Genomic DNA, 19,878 nt, shown 5'->3' with positions numbered 1-19,878 from the left:
CATATAAATGAAACATGAAACTTCGTTCTTGGCAGCAATCGTTCAAAAATGGAGCTCCACCACCTCAATAAGGTTAGCCCGTCAACTACACGCTCACATACTTCTTGTCTCTGCCATATTCACGGGACCGTCGGCATCGCCTTTCCTGAGCAACAACCTTCTCTCCATATATGCAAAATGTGGCTCTCTCCAGGACTCCCAACGGATGTTCGACAGAATGCCTCAAAGAAACATTGTATCATTCAACGCCCTCATATCGGCCTACTCTCGACTTCCCCATCATGCCCTTTCAGCCTTCCAACTGCTTCCTTTAATGATAAACGAAGGTTTTACGCCAAATAGTTTGACCTTCTCGAGCTTAATTCAAGCATCTTCTTCCCTCGAGGAGCATTCCCTAGGCTCTGCTATGCACTCCCAAGTTGTGAGATATGGCTTCTTCAATGGTGTCTGTGTTCAGACCTCCCTGCTAGGGATGTACTCAAATTGCGGCGATTTGGAGGCTGCAAACCAGGTCTTCAGCTATATCGTTGATAGAGATGCTATTGCTTGGAACTCTATAATTTTTGGAAATTTTAAGAACCAGAAAATTTTGGAAGGTCTCCAACTTTTTGGAAGCATGGTTAGGGATGGTTCAATACCTACCCACTTTACATATTCGATGGTTCTGAATGCTTGTAGCAGAATAAGAGATTGTAGAAGTGGGAAAGTCATCCATGCCCATGTGATTAAATCCGATTCACCAGCTGACGTGCCTTTGCAGAATGCCCTGCTTGACATGTACTCTAATTGTGGTGAAACGGGGACTGCATTGTATGTCTTCAAAAACATCAAGAACCCAGACCTTGTTTCTTGGAATTCAATGATAACTGGGTATTCAGAGAGAGGAGTTGGAGATAAGGCCATGGACATGTTCATCCAATTATTGAGAACATCTGTTGAAAGGCCAGATGAGTACACATTTGCAGCCGTCATCTCAGCCTCTGGAACACTACCGGCTTCAGATTATGGGAAACCCCTCCACGCGCAAGTTGAGAAAGCAGGATTTCAGCAAAGTGTTTTTGTAGGAAGTACTCTAGTTTTCATGTATCTCAAGAATTGTGAGATGGATTCTGCTAATAAGTTATTCAGTTTAGTTCCAGGGAAAGATGATATTGTCTGGACGGAGATGATCACAGGTCATTCTAAAATGGGAGATGGTGAAACTGCACTCAAGTACTTCTACTACATGCAGCAGGAAGGCCATAAGGCTGATAGCTTTGCCCTAAGCAGTGCTTTGAGTTCATGTGCAGATCTTGCAACTCTGAAACAAGGTGAGATGTTTCACACTCAGGTGGTAAAAGCAGGATATCATGCGGACATCTTTGTATGTGGAAGCCTGGTTGATATGTACGCGAAAAATGGTAACCTTATAGCTGCTCAGTTAGTATTCTCCAGTAGTTCATACCCTGATTTAAAATGCTGGAATTCAATGCTTGGAGGATATAGCCACCACGGAAAAGCAGAGGAGGCTTTCAAGCTCTTTGATGAGATAGTAAAACAAGGTCTAAGACCCGATGAAGTAACCTTTGTTTCTCTGCTCTCCACATGCAGCCATTGCGGCCTAGTCACAGAAGGGAAGTTCTTCTGGAACTACATGAAGGAAAACAGCTTGGAACCAGGTCCTAAGCATTACTCTTGCATGGTAAGCCTGTTAAGTCGAGCAGGGTCATTACAGGAGGCAAAGGAATTGATCCTAAAATCAGCTCTTAGTGACAGTTATCCAGAGTTGTGGAGAATTTTGCTGAGCTGCAGTGTTATGTACAAAAACTTGAGAATAGGAGTCTATGCTGCAGGGGAAGTTTTAAGAACAGAGCCAGAAGATAGTGCAACACATATCTTGCTTTCGAATCTCTATGCTGCTGTGGGGAGATGGGATGCTGTTGCAGAGATAAGGAAAAAAATTAGAAGATTGATGTTGGAAAAGGATCCCGGGCTAAGCTGGATCGAGATCAGAGACATCATTCATGCTTTCTCTTCCGGTGATCAATCCCACCCACATGTTGATGAAGCCCGAGCCGAATTGTATAGACTACACAGAAACATGGCAAGATGGGAAACACATGAAATTTGCTGTAGGCTGCATACAACAGTTATGGGAGAAGTCAGAGGGGCTTCCTTTTCTCCTCTAATATATGAAATACAGTGAAACTTTGGAAGTTCTTGGTCTTCCAATACACTTGTGACCAGGGTTGTCCCATAATGGGGAGGCTAAGTCCAGTGGAAACTGAACACAGAATCTGTGAATTCATGTACAAAAGAAACTGAGAACTAATTAAACAATGGTCACGAGGTACAGTCACTGACGACAGTGGCCTGCTGTTATCATATGAGCTACCAAAACTTCAGTGAATCACATTCACACAGGCATCTCACCATACTTTTTGCCTGATAACGAAATATCCAGGTGACAAAGGAGTAGGGCCACAATGTTCCCCAATCCCACTCTGAGGAATACACAATATAGAAATAGCCTCTGCTGAAAATATTTCTCAGGTTCCACTTCATCACTTCTGTATCTGTCTCTATATCAAATATCCTTTGCCATTGAGCAGAACCTCCACTAGAGCTCAAATTTCCTCTTGTCCTGAGATTGAAGGACAATATCCCAACATCTCTGAAGCCCCATGCTCTGTCTTCATCTCCCTGGAAGAAACTACTATCACCATTCAACTCAAATCCAAATCGCTTTGGGTCCAGCCCTGCAAAATTGATCTGTGCACCTCCTCTAAAACCTCATTCCTGCTCCATTTCAAACTTGAGGCAATCTCCTTTTACCCAGTTGTATTTTAAAAATATTAAAATAAATTTAAGATTCTATCAATGATTCATATATGTGTATTTAGTAAATTTATTAATGACAAAGGTGCATTCATTGTTTTATATATTAATGATATGTTAATTATGGTTAATAAACCTTGAGATTGTTGAGTCAACAAAGAGGTTCTTAATCTCTAAGTTTGATACAAAAGACATGAGAGAGGCTGATGTGATTCATGGAATATAAAGATCATCATAACCAAAAATTGAGCTAACATACTCAAAACCCAGGTACAGAGCAATGAAACGTTTTGATAAGCCTATTGAGGTACTTGAAGGGCACAAAGAGAATGGATTACACTATTTTGGTGGCCCAGAAGTTTTAAGAGTACTTCTAAGAGTCTTACAGTGCCAATTGGATGACACAAAGGAATCTGTGGAGACAAATATATATTCACACTAGGTGATAGCAATCGGTTAAACAAACTTGTGCAAATTCTGTCATGGAGGCAGAATTTGTAGCTTTAGAGAATACCAGGTTTAGAATATGGTATATCATATATAACGGCAGGCAATTGATTGGTCATTTAGAATCAAAACAGGCTTTATGGTCGGTGTTACTAGACCTGACCATGGTGATCGGTGATTCGGTGCTACTAGACTTGACGTCAACATGGACTAGGCACTTACTATGCTCACTACCTCTGGACTTAACCACGCTCCTTAAGCTGACCATACAAGGGCCAGGCAGTTATTTAACTAAACCTAAGTCAAGAGTAAACCGTGGTCAAGTTGACGGTTACAAAGTTGGCCAGGTCAGTAGCAAGTGGGGACAAATCCATCAAGGAGCAGGAAGTCCACATCACCCCTCAAGAGGATGCGTTGTCCAATCAAAACAAGGAAGGAAATCATTATATAAAGGGCGGAAAGCAGACTGGTAAGGTAAGGACTTTTAGAACTCAGAAAGATTGAGAGCTGTAATTCTGGTTTTATCAAGGTCTGATTTAGGCATCGGAGTCTTCTTCCCGGAGTTCTTTCCTGGTCAGTCTAATCTGTGTTGTGCAAGTTCTTGATGAAGACAAAGACGAGATCTTGTACTAACAGAAACTAAATTGCTAAACAACTTGGTGGCAGATATCCCATTGTGGCATAAGCTGCTGCCTCTTATATCACTACATTGTGATAACCAAGCTGTTATTTGTAAGGCAAAAAACAATGCATATAAGGGACAAAGAAGACACATACACCTAAAACAAATGACCTTGAGGTCAATGACATAAATCATATAATGGAAACCCAACCTATGTGATAGAAAATCCTTGCAATTAGGTTCAATGTGTAAAAAAAAAAAGGTCCCTTGAATTGTGTTGTTGAGCACAACCCTAGGACACTGAGGGAGCCCAACTATTGAGTGCAACTAGAGGGTGCCTTCTTGGGACTATATCATCTTGAGGATGATTCACAAGAATCCTTTGCACTATAACGGGTGAATAAAATCTCAAGGATAATGACTAGTGGCAGGACCGCACTTTGAGATTCTTTAATACAAGTTGCAAAGGTGAATTGCAGTTCGAGTTCAATTGCACTTCAAGTGGAGCCTCCACTCTCATCCAGCCAATGAGTGATTTAATTATTTTGATTAGTCTATGTTGTAGTAGTCTCTATAACCATCTATCTGTTATCATTTCCTACATTCATCATGTTGCGAAGCTAAGGCTGAAGTTTTGTCTTTCTTAAACAAGGATTTAAACTTCATGGTATATTCCCTTACATTTGTGATAGAAAATAATAACATTACTTACAAAGCCTTATCCCAACAGTCACCCAATCAAACAACAACAACAACAAAGCCTTATCCCAACAGTCACCCAATCAAACATGTTTAACAAAAACCAGTCAGACAGGATGTCATTCTTGGTGTCTTGAACAAGGTTGGATATGGATGCCTCGAGTGAAGCTCACCATTTAGAGAAAAGGAAAACAGAAAATAGCTTTCACTGTGAATATTCCCTTACATTTGTGGTAGAAAAAAATAAATAAATAAATTAACAGGTTGATTGATCCAACTGATTCCCATCGATTCTGATCACTTTCAGACCAATCCCAGCTGATTTCAATAGGAGAATTTTATTCCGGATAGCCCAATCTTAAGGATCTAAAAGATCCATCACAATTATATAACTTCCCAAAGAATATAACTTGATCCACCACAATTATATCTTCAAAAGCTAGAAGTAAACTTTGTAAAATCAGAACAAGAAGACTGCCCAACCATCTTTTTCACTTGTGGTCTGTAGAATTCATTCTGGACCTCCTTTGGCCAACATGAAAAGATGTCTCCAACCACATAGACTTGGAATACAAATGGAGATGGTAACACACATAGCATCAAAAGCGTAACCCAGTTCATGAAGCACAAAACAGTAGAGAACACCAAAGCTGTACAGCTCCAAAAGAATGGCTGTGTCATTTTAGGACGAAGTGATTGCAAACACTCCCCCTAAGCAATTGCCGGGCTGAAAAATCCTTCCACCATAACAGAAGAAAAGGTTCATGACTTAAGAAACTGCCACAGCATTCTGCTCCGCAGGAGCTCCATAAATAGTGTCGGCCATTTTTGGAGGCGGCCAGTAGCGAAACATCGATCTACCCACAATGTTTTTGATAGGAAGAGGACCCCTGAAATTAAATAGCAACATACCAATTCAGAAACTGATGAAAAATCCTTCATCGGCTAGCCACAATCTAATCCAAAGAAAGGTACTTAGATGATGCCTTATGCAGAAACACTGTAAAGCATGGATGGATTGCACTTTATCCTAATAAGACTACTTTTCAAATAGTTGATTTATAGATCCTTTTTGCATCCAAAAACTTACCAATGATGAGAATCAAAGCTGTTGTTGCGATTGTCACCCATCACAAATACATAACCTTCAGGAACGAGCTGCATGAACAGAAGATATGAATTATCAGTACCATGTTCATCCAGTAATATTTTTAAGTAGTGGAATATCAAGAAGGAGAAACTTATAATCAAAATTAGAAAGAAAGAAATAGTACCACTGGGTCCATTTTATATGCGAGTGGTTCTAGTACAAAATCTTCATCTTGGACAACACCATTGACCACCAATTTTCCATCACAGACCTGTCGGAGGATAATGAACATGTTATGTGATCATCATCATCATCATCAAGCAACAATTGTAATCTAGAGTTGTAAATAAACCACCAAGTCAAGTCACCAATGTGGGTGAGAAAGCTCACCTCAACAAAGTCCCCTTCCTTGGCTACAATTCTTTTGATGAACTCATCTCCTGAACTGAAGCCATTTTCCTGTAGAAAACATTAATTAATATGTAATTTAGAATGGCCAGCTCAAATATATAAATGATCAATACTAGTGCCCAGTTCCTACAGTATGACATTAATGAAGTTCAAACGTACCTCAAGGATAGGAGGAGCCTTGAAGATCACAATGTCTGCAATATCAGGCTTTCTGAACAAATATGAAACCTGCAATGTTAATAGTAGAAGGAAAATGATTAGCTTCAAGAAATTATTCAGATTTAGAAAGGATTTTTGTTATTGTGAAAATTGCTGAATGGAAGTGGTTTATTACCTTCTCAGCTAAAATTCTGTCCCCAACATTAAGAGTTGGATACATGGAACGTGATGGAATTGATCTTGGTTCTGCCAAGGAAGACCGGAACAAAAATGAAACAGTCAAAGCTGTAATCACAGCCTTAGCATCCTCAGAACAAGAATTCACCAACCGAGAAAGCCACCTGCTACTTTCTACAGAGTTTCTACTTAAACCTCTTGAGACATTTATAGAGTCCACATTATTATCTTCACCATCACAGGATTCACAATAATGTGTTCCACCTTCATCTATGTCATTTGTGGAAGGACCCTGAAAGAATTCGTTGCAGGGTAACCATTTGGTCCCCCGCAAAAAGGGGAAGAAGGAAGATGATTTAAATCCAAGCATTGACGAGGATGAAATCCCAAAAATCCCCGTACTGGAAACGCAGGCGGACGACTTCATCATCGAAATCAGGCCCACAACAAAAGCAGAACCACAGTTATCGTTGATTTTTTCGCCGGCAAAAGAACAATTCGTCGACACCGAAGGCTTTGACCAGCTTCTAGCCTTTGATCTCACGAAATCAGCCCGGTAGTTCCTCGCAGTAGTAGCAGCGGTGGAATCAACTTCAGGCTTCTGATTGAGGAATAAGAACAGTGATAGTCCACCGCACTCATGAACCAGCCGGCAATTTCCTACCCTATTTCCGGCGGATGAGGCAAGGTTTTGAGCAATATAGCCGGAGTAATTGACAGTCATTCTGATCGCCATAACTGCAATCTTGAGTAATCTAAGAAAGATTAGGTACAGAGTGGTTTTTGTGATCGAAGATCTAAACGACCGGAACCCCGGAATTAAAGAAAAGCCATTGCGACGGAAAAAATAAGTTAATCGGAGACGAAAGGGTTGAATTGAAGCGTCAAAGAAAAGCTAATTAGAAGATCGGAAGATGATGATCAACGGGAAAAAAAGAATTTCCAAGAACCAAAATGGGGAAATAGAGAATTGGTAACGAAGAAGGATAATGAATGCCAGAGCTAGAGTTCGGACCAGAGCTTCTCTCCAAGAGAGCGCCCAGGGGAAGAGAAGGAACGAATGGCCAACAGAAATAACAAGAACGAAAAATATGGAGGGTATCGAATTTGTAGTCAGCACGCCGGCCTGGTTTACTGATATGCCATCGGTTCCGCTGATATTTACCGAACTGCCACCCTCTCCATTGAATGTGCGCTTCGAGGTTTCAAAATTGGTCCAGACTCGAAAGCCCAATAAAGAATCGGTTAGAACCGAAACTGCTAGGACCCGTTTAACATGTATGAAGGCAAAGTCGTCAGCCTTTTTATTTTTATCTTTAGTACCCAAAAGAATAATCCACTGATCATTCACTAGAAATTCTACCCAAAAAAAAAAGAAAAAATCATTCACTAGAAATGCTATTGGCCTTAATAAAATTATTTCAAAATATTTCTTTAGTATTTTGTCAATTCATTATCTCTTTCTTTCTTTTTCTGGCAAAAAAATAAGTGACAAATGTATCGCCATAAACACCTTTCGGTATTTACCCAAAAAAATAATAATAATAAAATCTTTTATTATGGACTTCCACAAATAAATAACGAAAATTCTTCTCTTATAACTTGACCTAATAAAGATTTGTCATCTTTTATTATGACAAATCTATAGTTTGTCACATTTTCTTCTTTACTTATTGAGAGAGCAATGTAAATGCTATCCATTTCTATTGGTATGTCCCACGTTAAGACAATTGATGAGAGAGAAAGAGAGGTATATACTCCCAGCAATGTGTGTATCTCATTTTCACTTATTTATATTTTTATTAAAATCTTTTTTACCATAGGTCCCCCCACCCCAAATGATCATGCTTACTGGAGGATGTTTATGCTAGCAAAACCCAAAGTATCATCCATGATAAGCAACATTCTCTAGATTTTCACTATTCTTTGGTGCTATATATAGCTACTGATATTCAAAAGTTTTTATGAGTAATCAAAATAGTGGAATAGAGCAATAAAGAGATTGTTGTTTTAAGATGGATGTTAATTATTTTTTTAGCATACTCAATCAAAACTTGGATCCTTCAAAATTGATACACCTTGTAAATATTCTTCCTCATAAACACTTGCTCAAAATAAAAATCATTTAAGCTTGTGAAAGCAAATTGAGAGTTTTCATGAATTCACTCGAGGGGTAATACATATATAATTAACACATGAGCCATCCTACAATTGAAAACATTTACTTATGAACCAAAAAAAAAAAAATAATGAAAAAGATGAAATTTTTTTGTACTATTTTAGTAAGTAAAAAAAGGAATTAAATGACTTTTCAAAATGTATGAAAATTATAAGATTAATCTGTTTGATTTTTATTTACATGCAACATCAGAAAATAAATTGGAATAGTATTTTAGGGTTCATAAATTAGAAAATATTGTCACAAAATAAATAAATTATTTTCCCATTTTTTTGGGGGAAGCAATATATGAGGGCCAACTTTCAGCAAAAAAAAAAAAAAACTCAATGCACAAGGATCTTGATACTGGGTCTAGGAGGAGCAAATGTATGCATCTTTTCCCCCTGCTTCACAGAAGAGGTTGTTCTTAAGTTTTGAAATTGTGATCAACATATTGCAATAGTTCAACTTAACTATTGTGCCATATGCTTTTGATTGAATTAGAGAAAAATAGATTGGAAGTGACAAACTGTTACTAAGAAAATTAAATTGATGGAAAAATGTTTAAGGTCACGTAAAAATTGATATATGCTTGTCGAGGAAGGCATAAAGCAATAAAAAAACAAATGACGTAACGTTTAACTGATAAGGGTACTTTTGTCATTTCAAAGTGGCCGTCCAACCAGTCCCAGTCCCAGTCCCAGTCCCAGTGGAGAATAGCCGAAGGCACCACTGCATTGTGGAAATAAATACCATAGCAGACCATGGGCATTCATGTTTTACCTTTTCTTGGTTTGATTGACTTTGACTCACGTGGGGTTATTTTAGGTTCAACATCTTCTCCAACCCTTCAACCTCCTCCAGCGTAATCGATGGCTGGAAAGACCTTAGGGTGGGACCAGGATCCTTTTTAGTGCCCTAATGTATCCAACAAATATTGAACAGTTGGCACTGATCACCCAACCGTTCGATACGTATTTGAACCCCACCACAACACTGACCACACTATAGATATGGATAATAGGGATGGAATAGCAGGTGGGAGATCCTGGGGCCCAGAAGACTTTTAGTAACTTTCTGTCCCCCATTAAGTAAACAATGAAACGTAAGCCTGTCTCCTCGTTCAAAAGACGTTTTGGTCAATAAGACTGAGCCAATTGCATTAGAATTGAAGCACATGGTTAAAAGTTAAAATGTTTCGATCACATTTAAGATATGAGAACTGGACTGACTTCAACCTCTGTGGATTTTTTATTTTTGATTTTTTATTTTAATTAAAATGTTTCCATCAGTTTACGTGTACTCCGATTAATCTTTGAGAAGACTAACATAACAATTTATCGCAATCTCATTGTATGATATGATGTTTTATGAGATGGTCAAAACTCTAAAGATAAATTAATCAATGGTCAAACCGAAGAGGATGAATCAAACGGCTGAGAGCAAATCCCATTTTATTATAGTTATGGAATATAAGCACCCTTTGTCTTTTTAAATGAAGTGATAAAGAGAAGAATGCCCATGACGAGAGAGAGAGAGAGAGTGACATAAGTGCATACGCCCAACATTAATGCAGATGACGGATGGACCTTCCTCATCCAATCCATACCGACCCTCCGTCTCAGTATGTAATTAATTTATTGGAATAACTGAGGATGCATGGATTATTATATAATGTGAAGTATAAAGAAAAGTAGGTCTCAGTATGTGATTAATTAATTGGAATGATTGAGGATGCATGGATTATTATATAATGTGATGTATAAAGAAAAGTAGCATCTCAGCGACTCACTAATCTCCACCGTTCAATCTATTTCCTCTGATAACAATTGGAATGTCTGTCTTCTTTTAATAATGAAAAAAGGGTGTTCCGTGGTAGTGATCATAACCCCCAGGGCAAGCCCTTGTACGGCAAGCAGTGCTTCTACAAGATCAATGGGTGATAGTGGGGTATGTCAAAACTTGAACCCACAATCAGTCGACTCGAGCGGTGATGGATTGAGAGCATTTTCAGCACTAGGCTACCAACCCCATTGGTAGCCTAGTGGTGATAACTTCTAACTTTTCGCCTCCACATAGTGGATATATAAGGTGGACAATCAAATCCTCTTCTAATTTTATTGGTCAACTTCCATGATCGATTGGTAGGCACGTTGAAACTTCTCATCGTCAAAAGGGTAACAAAAATAAAATAAAATTCACCAAAAAAAATTCTAAATTGTCATCCTTCCCAAGTTGGATGCAATGGCAATGCACTGTTTAACCTATGCTTTGGTGAGTCCAAACCATGGTTCGCAAAAACGAGAACAACAAAAGAAAGGAAACGGACGGTAGGGGTCTTATTGAGCAATGTGGCTTGATTATGATGTTGTTCGTTGTTGTCAACATAATTTTGGAGTGATGCATGTTCAGTTGGAGTTGGGAGTCATTACTTTAGAAATACTTTTCAGCAAATACATTAATTTCTAGCTCAATTTCTAGGTTTGTGCATTGAAATTGAGTTGAAGGTGTATTATCATGAGAAATATAGGCCATTCAGCTGGCTTTGAGTTGGCGAAAGAATCAGATCTATTAAACTTTGGGAGAGAGAGATTTGGTTAATTGAGTAAACATTATGTTCAACAAGTTAAGTCTTAAAAAATGCCAAAAAACTGAAACTGTGTTTATAACCGAAATGCTTGTTGTTTACCAACTTTTTTATTTCGTGCATATTTGAAAAACAAACAGCAAAATATGTTTTAAACAGTAAAAAATGAAATGCGTTTAAAATGAAGTTCAAGGTTTTAAATGTGTTTTTGCTAATCGTGCTCCAGACTCAAATACGGAATTGGTAATCGAATTGATACAAATTGGTCAGAATCAGCCAGAAAGAAATCAACTGGCGTCAATGCGAATCGTCTGAATCAATCAGTGCCGATTTTAATACGAATTAGCAGATGTGTTTCCTTAGATCATATTGCCTTCAATATGGATCTATTAGACTCTGGGGGAAAAAAGTGATTGTTAGGCCAATTAGGCTACTTGGAAGAAAAACAGTATCAAATCACAACAAAAAAATGCATTGGCAGCAAAAATCTATTACTCAATTTGATATGGTGCAGCAACATAAATAGTAATGGCACAAAACCTATTAAAAGTACCGTAATGGTACAAACTCCAAACCTAAGTTGAGTTGTCATAGATTGACACAAATATGACCAGTTAACTAGGACATGATTCAGTCTGGCTTCCTCTCCTTATTGCTTTGGCTTGTGGATATTTAAATGTGCTGGCTGATTGAAGCTGATAATTTCTCATTATAATGTCCATCCTTCCTCGCAAGATGGACTTCATTTCATGGCTTGTGTTACCCATTTTTGATGACTGTTTTGATGGCCTTGCTGCTCACTCTGTACATTTTAAACAGTCAGATCTATGGTTTTTCTTCCCTCCCTCCCTCCTTTAGTTCCCTCTCTTTCTCTTCATATAAATGGTGTTAACACAGCCATGTTAAGAATTAACAACACATATCGGAACAATGGTTCACAAAAGAAAAACAAAAGAAAATCAAACACACAATACATAAATTTATGTGGTTCACCTAAGATGGACTACATCCACAGCTGATGATAACCAGAATTTCCACCGTTTCAATGAAGAAATTACAAAAAACCTTAACACTATCATCTCGACTGGTTCATTACATAGAGAAACCATAATCCCTAAAAGTACAAAATTACCCCAATATAAATGACACCAAAAATTTTGGGTCAACACCCACTCCCTCCCTGGGGAGGGGCCTCTTGCCCCCTTTACAAATTATGTAACTTCCCAAAGAAGATAACTTTCATCCACCACAATTATATCTTTTTTTTTTTTTTGTAAAGAATTATATCTTTAAAATGTAGCAGTAAAATTCTGTAAAATCAGAATAAGATGACTTTAATATTGAAAGTTTTCCTACACCAGTTGTGTAGGGTTCAACCACCATGAAAACTCAGTTCTCTACTTTTACTCGTGGCCTGTAGAATTCATTCTGGAATCTGGACACCCCCCCCCCCCAAAGGATGAAATTGTCTCAAATGACATGGACCAGGAGTACAAATGGAGATGATGACAACACACGGCATCAAAAGCGTAACCCAAGTCATGAAGCACAAACAATAGAGAACAAATCTGTACAGCGCTCCAAAAGAATTGCTGTCTCATATTTGGGTTTAGTGATTTGCAAACTCTCCCTAAGCATTTGCAGTTGCAGGGCAGCAAAATCCTTCCACCATAACAGAAGAAAAAGGTTCATGACTCAAGAAACTGCCACAGCATTCTGCTCCGCAGGCTTTCCATAAATAGTAGTGTTGGACATATTTGGAGGTGGCCAGTAGCGAAACATCGATCTACCCACAATGTTTTTGATAGGAAGAGGACCCCTGAAAATACATAGTAACATAAAAATGAAAGTTAGAACTAATCCATAAAAATGGAAATTCGAACTAATACAAAGAGGTGTTTGGATGATGACTCATAAAGACACAAGGTAAAGCTAAGCATGGATGGATTTAATTTTATTATAATAAGACATAAAATTCAAACTGATTTATACATATTTTGGCATCCAAAAACTTACCAATGATGAGAATCAAAGCTGTTGTTGCGATTGTCACCCATCACAAACACATAACCTTCAGGAACAAGCTGCATGAACAAAATTATCAGACCCTTGTTCATCCAGTTATGTCTAAAAGTAATGGAAAACTTTAATCAGAATTAGAAAGAAATATTACCATTGAGTCCATTTCATATGCGAGTGGTTCTAATACGAAATCTTCATCTTGGACGAAACCATTGACCACCAATTTTCCATCACGGACCTGTCAGAGGATAATGAGCATATTATGCCATCATCATCATCAAGCATCAATTTGTAATCTGGAATTGTAAAAAAACCACCAAGTCACCAATGTATCAAATTTTTTTTTAGGGTGGGGGGCACTGGGAAAGAAAGCTCACCTCGACAAAGTCTCCTTCCTTGGCTACAATTCTTTTGATGAACTCATCGCCTGATCTGAAACCATTTTCCTGTAGAAAACATTAATTAACATGTAATTTAGATATATCAATGATCAATAAAAGTACCCAGTACCTACAGTATAGCATGATGAAGTTAAAACGTACCTGAAGGATAGGAGGAACCTTGAAGATCACGATGTCTGCAATATCAGGCTTTCTGAACAAATATGAAACCTGCAATTTAATAGTCGAAGGAATTGATCTTGGTTCCGCCAAGGAATAAAACTTATTGAGATTTTAGAAATGATTTTTGTTATTGTGAAAATTGCAGAATGGAAGTGGTTTGTTACCTTCTCAGCTAAAATTCTGTCCCCAACATTAAGAGTTGGATACATGGAACGTGAAGGAATTGATCTTGGTTCCGCCAAGGAAGACCGGAACAAAAACGAAACAGTCAAAGCTGTAACCACAGCCTTAGCATCCTCAGAACAAGAATTCGTTCACTAACCATTTGGTCCCCTGCTACTTTCTACAGAGTTTCTACTTAAACCTCTTGATACATTTTTAGAGTCCACATTATTATCTTCGCCATCACAGTAATTACAATAATGTGTTCCACCTTCATCTATATCATTTGGTCCCCTGAAAGAAGATGATTGCACGTTAACCATTTGGTCCCCTGAAAAAAGGGAAAGAAAGAAGATGATTTAAATCCAAGCATTGACAAGGATGAAATCCCAAAAATCCCCGTACTGGAAACGCAGGAAGATGACATCATCATCGAAATCAAGCCCACAACAAAAGCAGACCCACAGTTATCGTTGATTGTTTCGGCGGCAAAAGAACTATATATCGACACCGAAGGCATTGACCAGTGTCTCGCCTTCGATCTCACGAAATCAACCCGGTAGTTCCTCGCAGTAGTTGCAGCTGCGGAATCAACTTCAGGCTTCTGATTAGGGAAGAAGAACAATGATCTTCCACAGCACTCATGAAACAGCCGGCAATTTCCTACCCTATTTCCGGCGGATGAGGCGAGGTTTTGAGCAATATAGCCGGAGTAATTAACAGTCATTCTGATCGCCATAACTGCAATCTTGAATAATCTAAGAAAGATTAGGTACAGAGTGGTTTTGGTGATCGAAGATCTAAACGACCGGAACTCCGGAACTAAATAGAAGCCATTGCGACGGCAAAAATAAGTTAATCGCAGACGAAAGGGTTGAATTGAACAGTCAAAGACTAGCTAATTAGAAGATTGTGAGATGATGATCAACTGGAAAAAAAAAAAAAAAGAAATTCCAAAAACCAAAATGGGGAAATAGAGAATTGGGAACGAAGAAGGATACGAAAGCTAGGGCTAGGGTTCCCAAGGTTCTCTCCAAGAGAGCGCCCAGGGACTGAAAAGAGGAACGAAAGCCCAAAAATGGAGGGGTTTTCAATTTGTAGTAAGCACGCCGGCCTGGTTTACTGATCTGATAATTACAGAACAGCCATCCACTTCCATCTCATTCAATATCCGTTTTGTGCATTGACGAAAATGCCTTGGGGAGAAGCTAACACAACATAACATAATGACATTTTTTCGCTTTTCTATTGTTGGAGTTCACATCCACTCTCGTGAGCATAGTTAATAAGTTTAGGAACATAATACGAGAATGGATACGTATGATAATTAAATAAATCATATGGTAATAAAATATTTTAAAAAATTCTGTGCAATAAGACATGTACAGCAATTATACAGTGCGTGTTTAATACAGTTGCTCTGTCAAAATCCATTAGCAAAAATTCGAGACTAAAATGATTGTTTAAAACTAAATTTTAATCTACCATGCTTTTATGGATACTAAAATCCAATCTGATTTTTCAATTTGAAATTATTTTCCATTCCTTTGAATTTTCACATTTAATATTAATTAAATTTAACTCCTAAAAACGATATGGTAGAAAGAACTAAGAGGAGAATCAAACCTCATCTCGTCTCATAACTTTAACATGTTCTCTTCTTCTTGGTACGAAAACAATGTTCAAGAAGATGGAAAATAAGTGTTTGCAACTGTTCATCCCAGTCACAGATCAATTTTAAGGTTCAAAAACCTCCTCTCTTCAATTCCTTTGATTTCTCAGATGCAGTATTGCAAGAACAAAGGGAGGAGAACACCTGTGTCATTTCCCTCTTTTTAATTCTTCACATTGTCCAGTTGCAACTATGTTTGTAAATAATTGTTGGTCCAATTCAAATGGCGATTGTATGCTATATTTCCTAAAAAGGTTTTTATTTCAACCTCTTCTGGAGAATCCCGCCCTTAATCATCTTTGTCCATGTGAGTCACCTCTTTTGAATATTTCTTGCTTCTCGTTGAAAATTATTTGCAAATGCAATCACCCTCGATTGGATTTTCAACTACCAATGGGAAGAGAAACAGAGAAGAGGAAGGGTTGAATGGGTTTTCAACAATCGATGGAAAGAGAAATAGAGAAGAGAATGAGAGCAGGGGGTATTGATGTCTTACCTATCGCCCTCGGTCGTTGGCCGCTGAGAACGGATATGGAGAAAGGGTCACTAAGGTAAGGGTTCCTCATTTTTTTGGTTTACTTAGATGAGGGAAGAAGAAGGGTTATAGTTTTGATTGATTAGGGTTCCTGATAAACGACATGGGTCGGGAATCGGGATTTGGCCCATTTGGGTTAATCTCATTTTTTTTTTAATCTAAAATTGTTATTGAGTATGTAACGTATCATACGAGTATTAGTCGTGTATAATACCATTATCTTTAAAATCCACATATTAAACGGTTTTTTTGGATTGATACGCTAAATTACGAACTTTTGAATTAAACGTTCAGATGCGCATATTATACGTATATAATACATGTATTTTACTAATTATGGTCCTGAGCGGTGAGGTGCGATGAGCATTGGATGACTGAGATCATCTGAACACGCATTCAAGGGACTTCTAGCCACTCGTTGCTCATCGCACCGGTTCTGAATGGTAAACCTAATAAAAAACTGACTAGAACCAAACTACGAGGACCCATTTGAATGCATAAACTTCTTATTTAGGGTTAGTTGATACAAATAGCTATTGTTTTTATGAGGATTATGTTGTAATAATTACAAAGAAAAACCAAGGGTTATCACTTATCACCTATGTTGTTTTAGTTAATTTTCGCACCCTTTTTATATGAAATCTCTTATACCAAGAAAAATGGTTATTACCAAATGTTAATGAGGACTAAGCCATTGAGAATTAATCCTTTAGATAATAAACTTATTTGAGTGTTTTAAAATATGAGAGTAAGAACCATAAAGGAACCAGAACTAGACCGTTCCCTTGTTATATAGGACCGGATCTCCTCGTAACCGTTTTAGGATTTGGTCCCTTCGGATCGGAACCAATAATGAACTGTCTTAAATAGTGAAAATCACACTCTCAGTTTGACACTCTTAATTTATCTTCTATGAAGGGGAAGGTAGTCAACTTTATTATTTTTATTTTTAGTACTGAAAATATTAATCCACGACCATGCACTCAAAATACGACTTGCATCAATAAAATTAGGATGTAATTTTTTTTCACCCATCGATTGAGGGGTTTGGATGGTATGTACTATGTAGAGGGTAAAGGAACAGTGGGGAGTATTACTGACTTTATATTTTTTTTAACGAAGATCATTTAATTAAAATCTGTCGAGGCGAAACTCCTTGCAGAAATCAGAGAGGGATATAAGATAAAACAAGGTTGGCGCAGCCACCAAACAGGTGAAAGACAAAGTTTGGGGACCCAGCTGCAAGGTAATCAACACAAGAGTTCTGATCTCTTAATAAAAACAAAAAAAAAAAAAAACAAAATAAACTAAAAGAAATGAAGACTTAAGTTGGAGAACATGTGTGGCCAAGTGCACTTGTAGCCCAATCTATAGACGTTGGAAGTCCATTAAGGGCTGTTGTAACCAGATAGCAATCGTAGAAGATTGCAATATGATCCAGATGTCAGCTCTTGGCCAATAGAACTTCATCACGAATGGCTTCAATCTCGATACCATTTGCATTTTGCTGCGACGAAGTGTCCTTGGGGATAATCAAGCCTCTTCCTCCATGGTGTGTAGATGTGTTCTAGGCCCCATCAATGGTGATAGACTAGTGACCCAATAGAATAGTAGGGACAGCCGAAATTGAGTGGGGGAGAAAGCTTTTACGACTGATTGTGAATGTGTTGTGCATGCTAACTTTCATCAACAAAACGGTTGAAAGCAACCAAGGTTGATATGACACAAATTGGTTTACACTCAAAGATGTGTAGATTCCTTATTTTTTATTTTTGATAAGACAAAGAATTCCAAATTTGATCGAAGTTCAGTTGATTCTAGGTGTCATTGAACCGAGAATTAATAAAAGTGATCCAACATGACAGGTTATTGACTTTATATAATAGGGGTTAGAGCGTTTATGATTCTAGATGGGAGTCTTTTTCCTTCTGCCACAATGTTAAAAAACATTTCCCATAAATTTATTTCAAAATAAGTACTTTGTATTTTTGCGAATTCACTAAATATATAAGAGTTGAGACCAATGGCCCATTTGATAAAGTTTCAAGAAACGCGTTTCTGTTGTTTCTGTGTTTAGAAACAGCAAAAATGGAACAAAAAAAGTTTGATAAAACCGTTTCATTTCATTTGTTTTCAGAAATAGAAACGAAAAATGTTTCTGTCATTTATGAAACAGAAACGATAGAAACATTATCAAACGGTTTCTGGAAATGACTCGTGGTCATTCTTTCATTGGTTACTGTCAACTTCTAAAAACATGACTTATCAAACATTTTCAATTCCGTTTCTATTTCTAGAAACGAAAATTTATGTTTCTACCATTTCTTGAAACAGAAACGGTAGAAACGTTATCAAACGGGCCCCAAGTACACTCCCTTAATTACTCCCTTTCCCTTTTTTTTTTTTTATGTAAACATTGAATTAATCACATTTGGCATTGCCATAAATACTCATTGGCATACCCATTGGTATGCACCGGAATCTACATTCTGCCCATTTCTATTGATATCTTTTATGTTAAGCTAATAGATATACAAGAGAAAGTACATTATGTACTACATATAGGGAAACCATATAGTCCAGGCTATAGAGCGAGAGAGAGAGAGAGAGAGAGAGAGAGAGAGAGAGAGAGAGAGAGAGGCGTATACTTCCAACAATGAGTACACCATTTTCTTTTTTTTTTATTCTTATAGTTGAATTTAAAACTTTCAAAACAGTTTGGATAGATTTATACTTTTTTTCCTTTTCTTTTCTTTTTCTTCTATGAACATGCATATTGAAGGGTCTTTTTGGGAGCTTGCAAAAGCCAAATTATTATCAAATTATGTAATTACATTATCCACGGATAAACAACTTTCTCTATATTATGCTATTCGAAATAATGATTAATTCTTACCAAAAAGAAAATAATGAGTAATCAGTAGAGTGCAATAGAGCAATAAGAGAGAGTTATTTAAGATGACCGTTATTATTTTAGCTTACTAATCAAAACTTACATCCTTCGAAATTGACACAACTTGTAACTATTCTTCATCATAAAACACTTCGCTGGTTCAAAATAATAATAATGATAATAATAATAATAATAATAATAATAATAATAATAATGATAATAATAATAATAATAATATAATAATAGGATAAAAATAATATAATAAATAATATAAAATAATAATATAAAATAATAATAATAATATTTTAAATAAAAAAAAAAAACAACTTGAATCAATGAAAGAGGTATTTGAAATTTAAGATATCTAGGGAGGAAGACGGATGAGTATACCTTTTTTGGGGAATCAAATGTGAAAGTTCGAGCAAGAGAATTTAAGTAAATGTGGAGTAAATATAAAAGAGTGATAGAACCTTCCCCTTGAAAAAAAAAAAAAAAAAAAAAAAAAAGAAGATAAAAAAGTGATGAGAAAACATGCCTAGGATCTTAACCACAAGCCCGACCCCTCCCATGATAAAAGAGCTTCCTATTATCCACCTTGTATATCCACTATATGGAGACAGAAAGTCTGCTTTGATAGAGACAATCCATTGATAATAGAAAAAATAGATTGAATGCAGGAGATAATGAGTCGTTGAGATAAAATTTCTATTAAATTTTTCTGTTCGTGTGAGATTTTTGCACCCACCATAGACACAAAGTTATGCAATAACCATTGTATCCCTATCTCGGTGCACCCCCTATGAGGGTGGATAAGTGATTGGATGAAATTTGAGAAAGGTACGTCAACCCGTGATCTACATTGAT

General features: G+C 37.2%; 2 protein-coding genes and 1 pseudogene across 2 annotated transcripts; 1 reads left to right on the top strand and 2 right to left on the bottom strand.

Moving 5' to 3' along the window:
* The first annotated feature begins 3 nt into the window (after positions 1 to 3).
* LOC122084295 (pentatricopeptide repeat-containing protein At3g50420) lies at positions 4 to 2,921 on the top strand. Its single transcript, XM_042652419.1, has one exon. The coding sequence runs from the start codon at positions 8 to 10 to the stop codon at positions 2,183 to 2,185; it is 2,178 nt and encodes a 725-aa protein (XP_042508353.1). The 5' UTR covers positions 4 to 7; the 3' UTR covers positions 2,186 to 2,921.
* Positions 2,922 to 4,760: 1,839 nt separating this feature from the next.
* Positions 4,761 to 7,482, bottom strand: LOC122083564 (thylakoidal processing peptidase 1, chloroplastic-like). Its single transcript, XM_042651419.1, has 6 exons — positions 6,421 to 7,482; positions 6,246 to 6,314; positions 6,066 to 6,134; positions 5,860 to 5,946; positions 5,676 to 5,743; positions 4,761 to 5,475 (listed from the first exon to the last, which is right to left on the bottom strand). Exons 1-6 carry the CDS (start codon positions 7,156 to 7,158, stop codon positions 5,355 to 5,357), a joined length of 1,152 nt encoding a protein of 383 aa, XP_042507353.1. The 5' UTR covers positions 7,159 to 7,482; the 3' UTR covers positions 4,761 to 5,354.
* Positions 7,483 to 12,121: 4,639 nt separating this feature from the next.
* On the bottom strand, positions 12,122 to 15,000 carry LOC122084568 (annotated as a pseudogene).
* Positions 15,001 to 19,878: the final 4,878 nt, after the last annotated feature.

Source organism: Macadamia integrifolia, chromosome 7 (assembly GCF_013358625.1).
Source record: "Macadamia integrifolia cultivar HAES 741 chromosome 7, SCU_Mint_v3, whole genome shotgun sequence".
In the NCBI taxonomy this organism is placed as follows: domain Eukaryota; kingdom Viridiplantae; phylum Streptophyta; class Magnoliopsida; order Proteales; family Proteaceae; genus Macadamia; species Macadamia integrifolia.
Note: the sequence above shows the minus strand (reverse complement) of the source record. Positions and strands in the feature narration are given on the sequence as shown.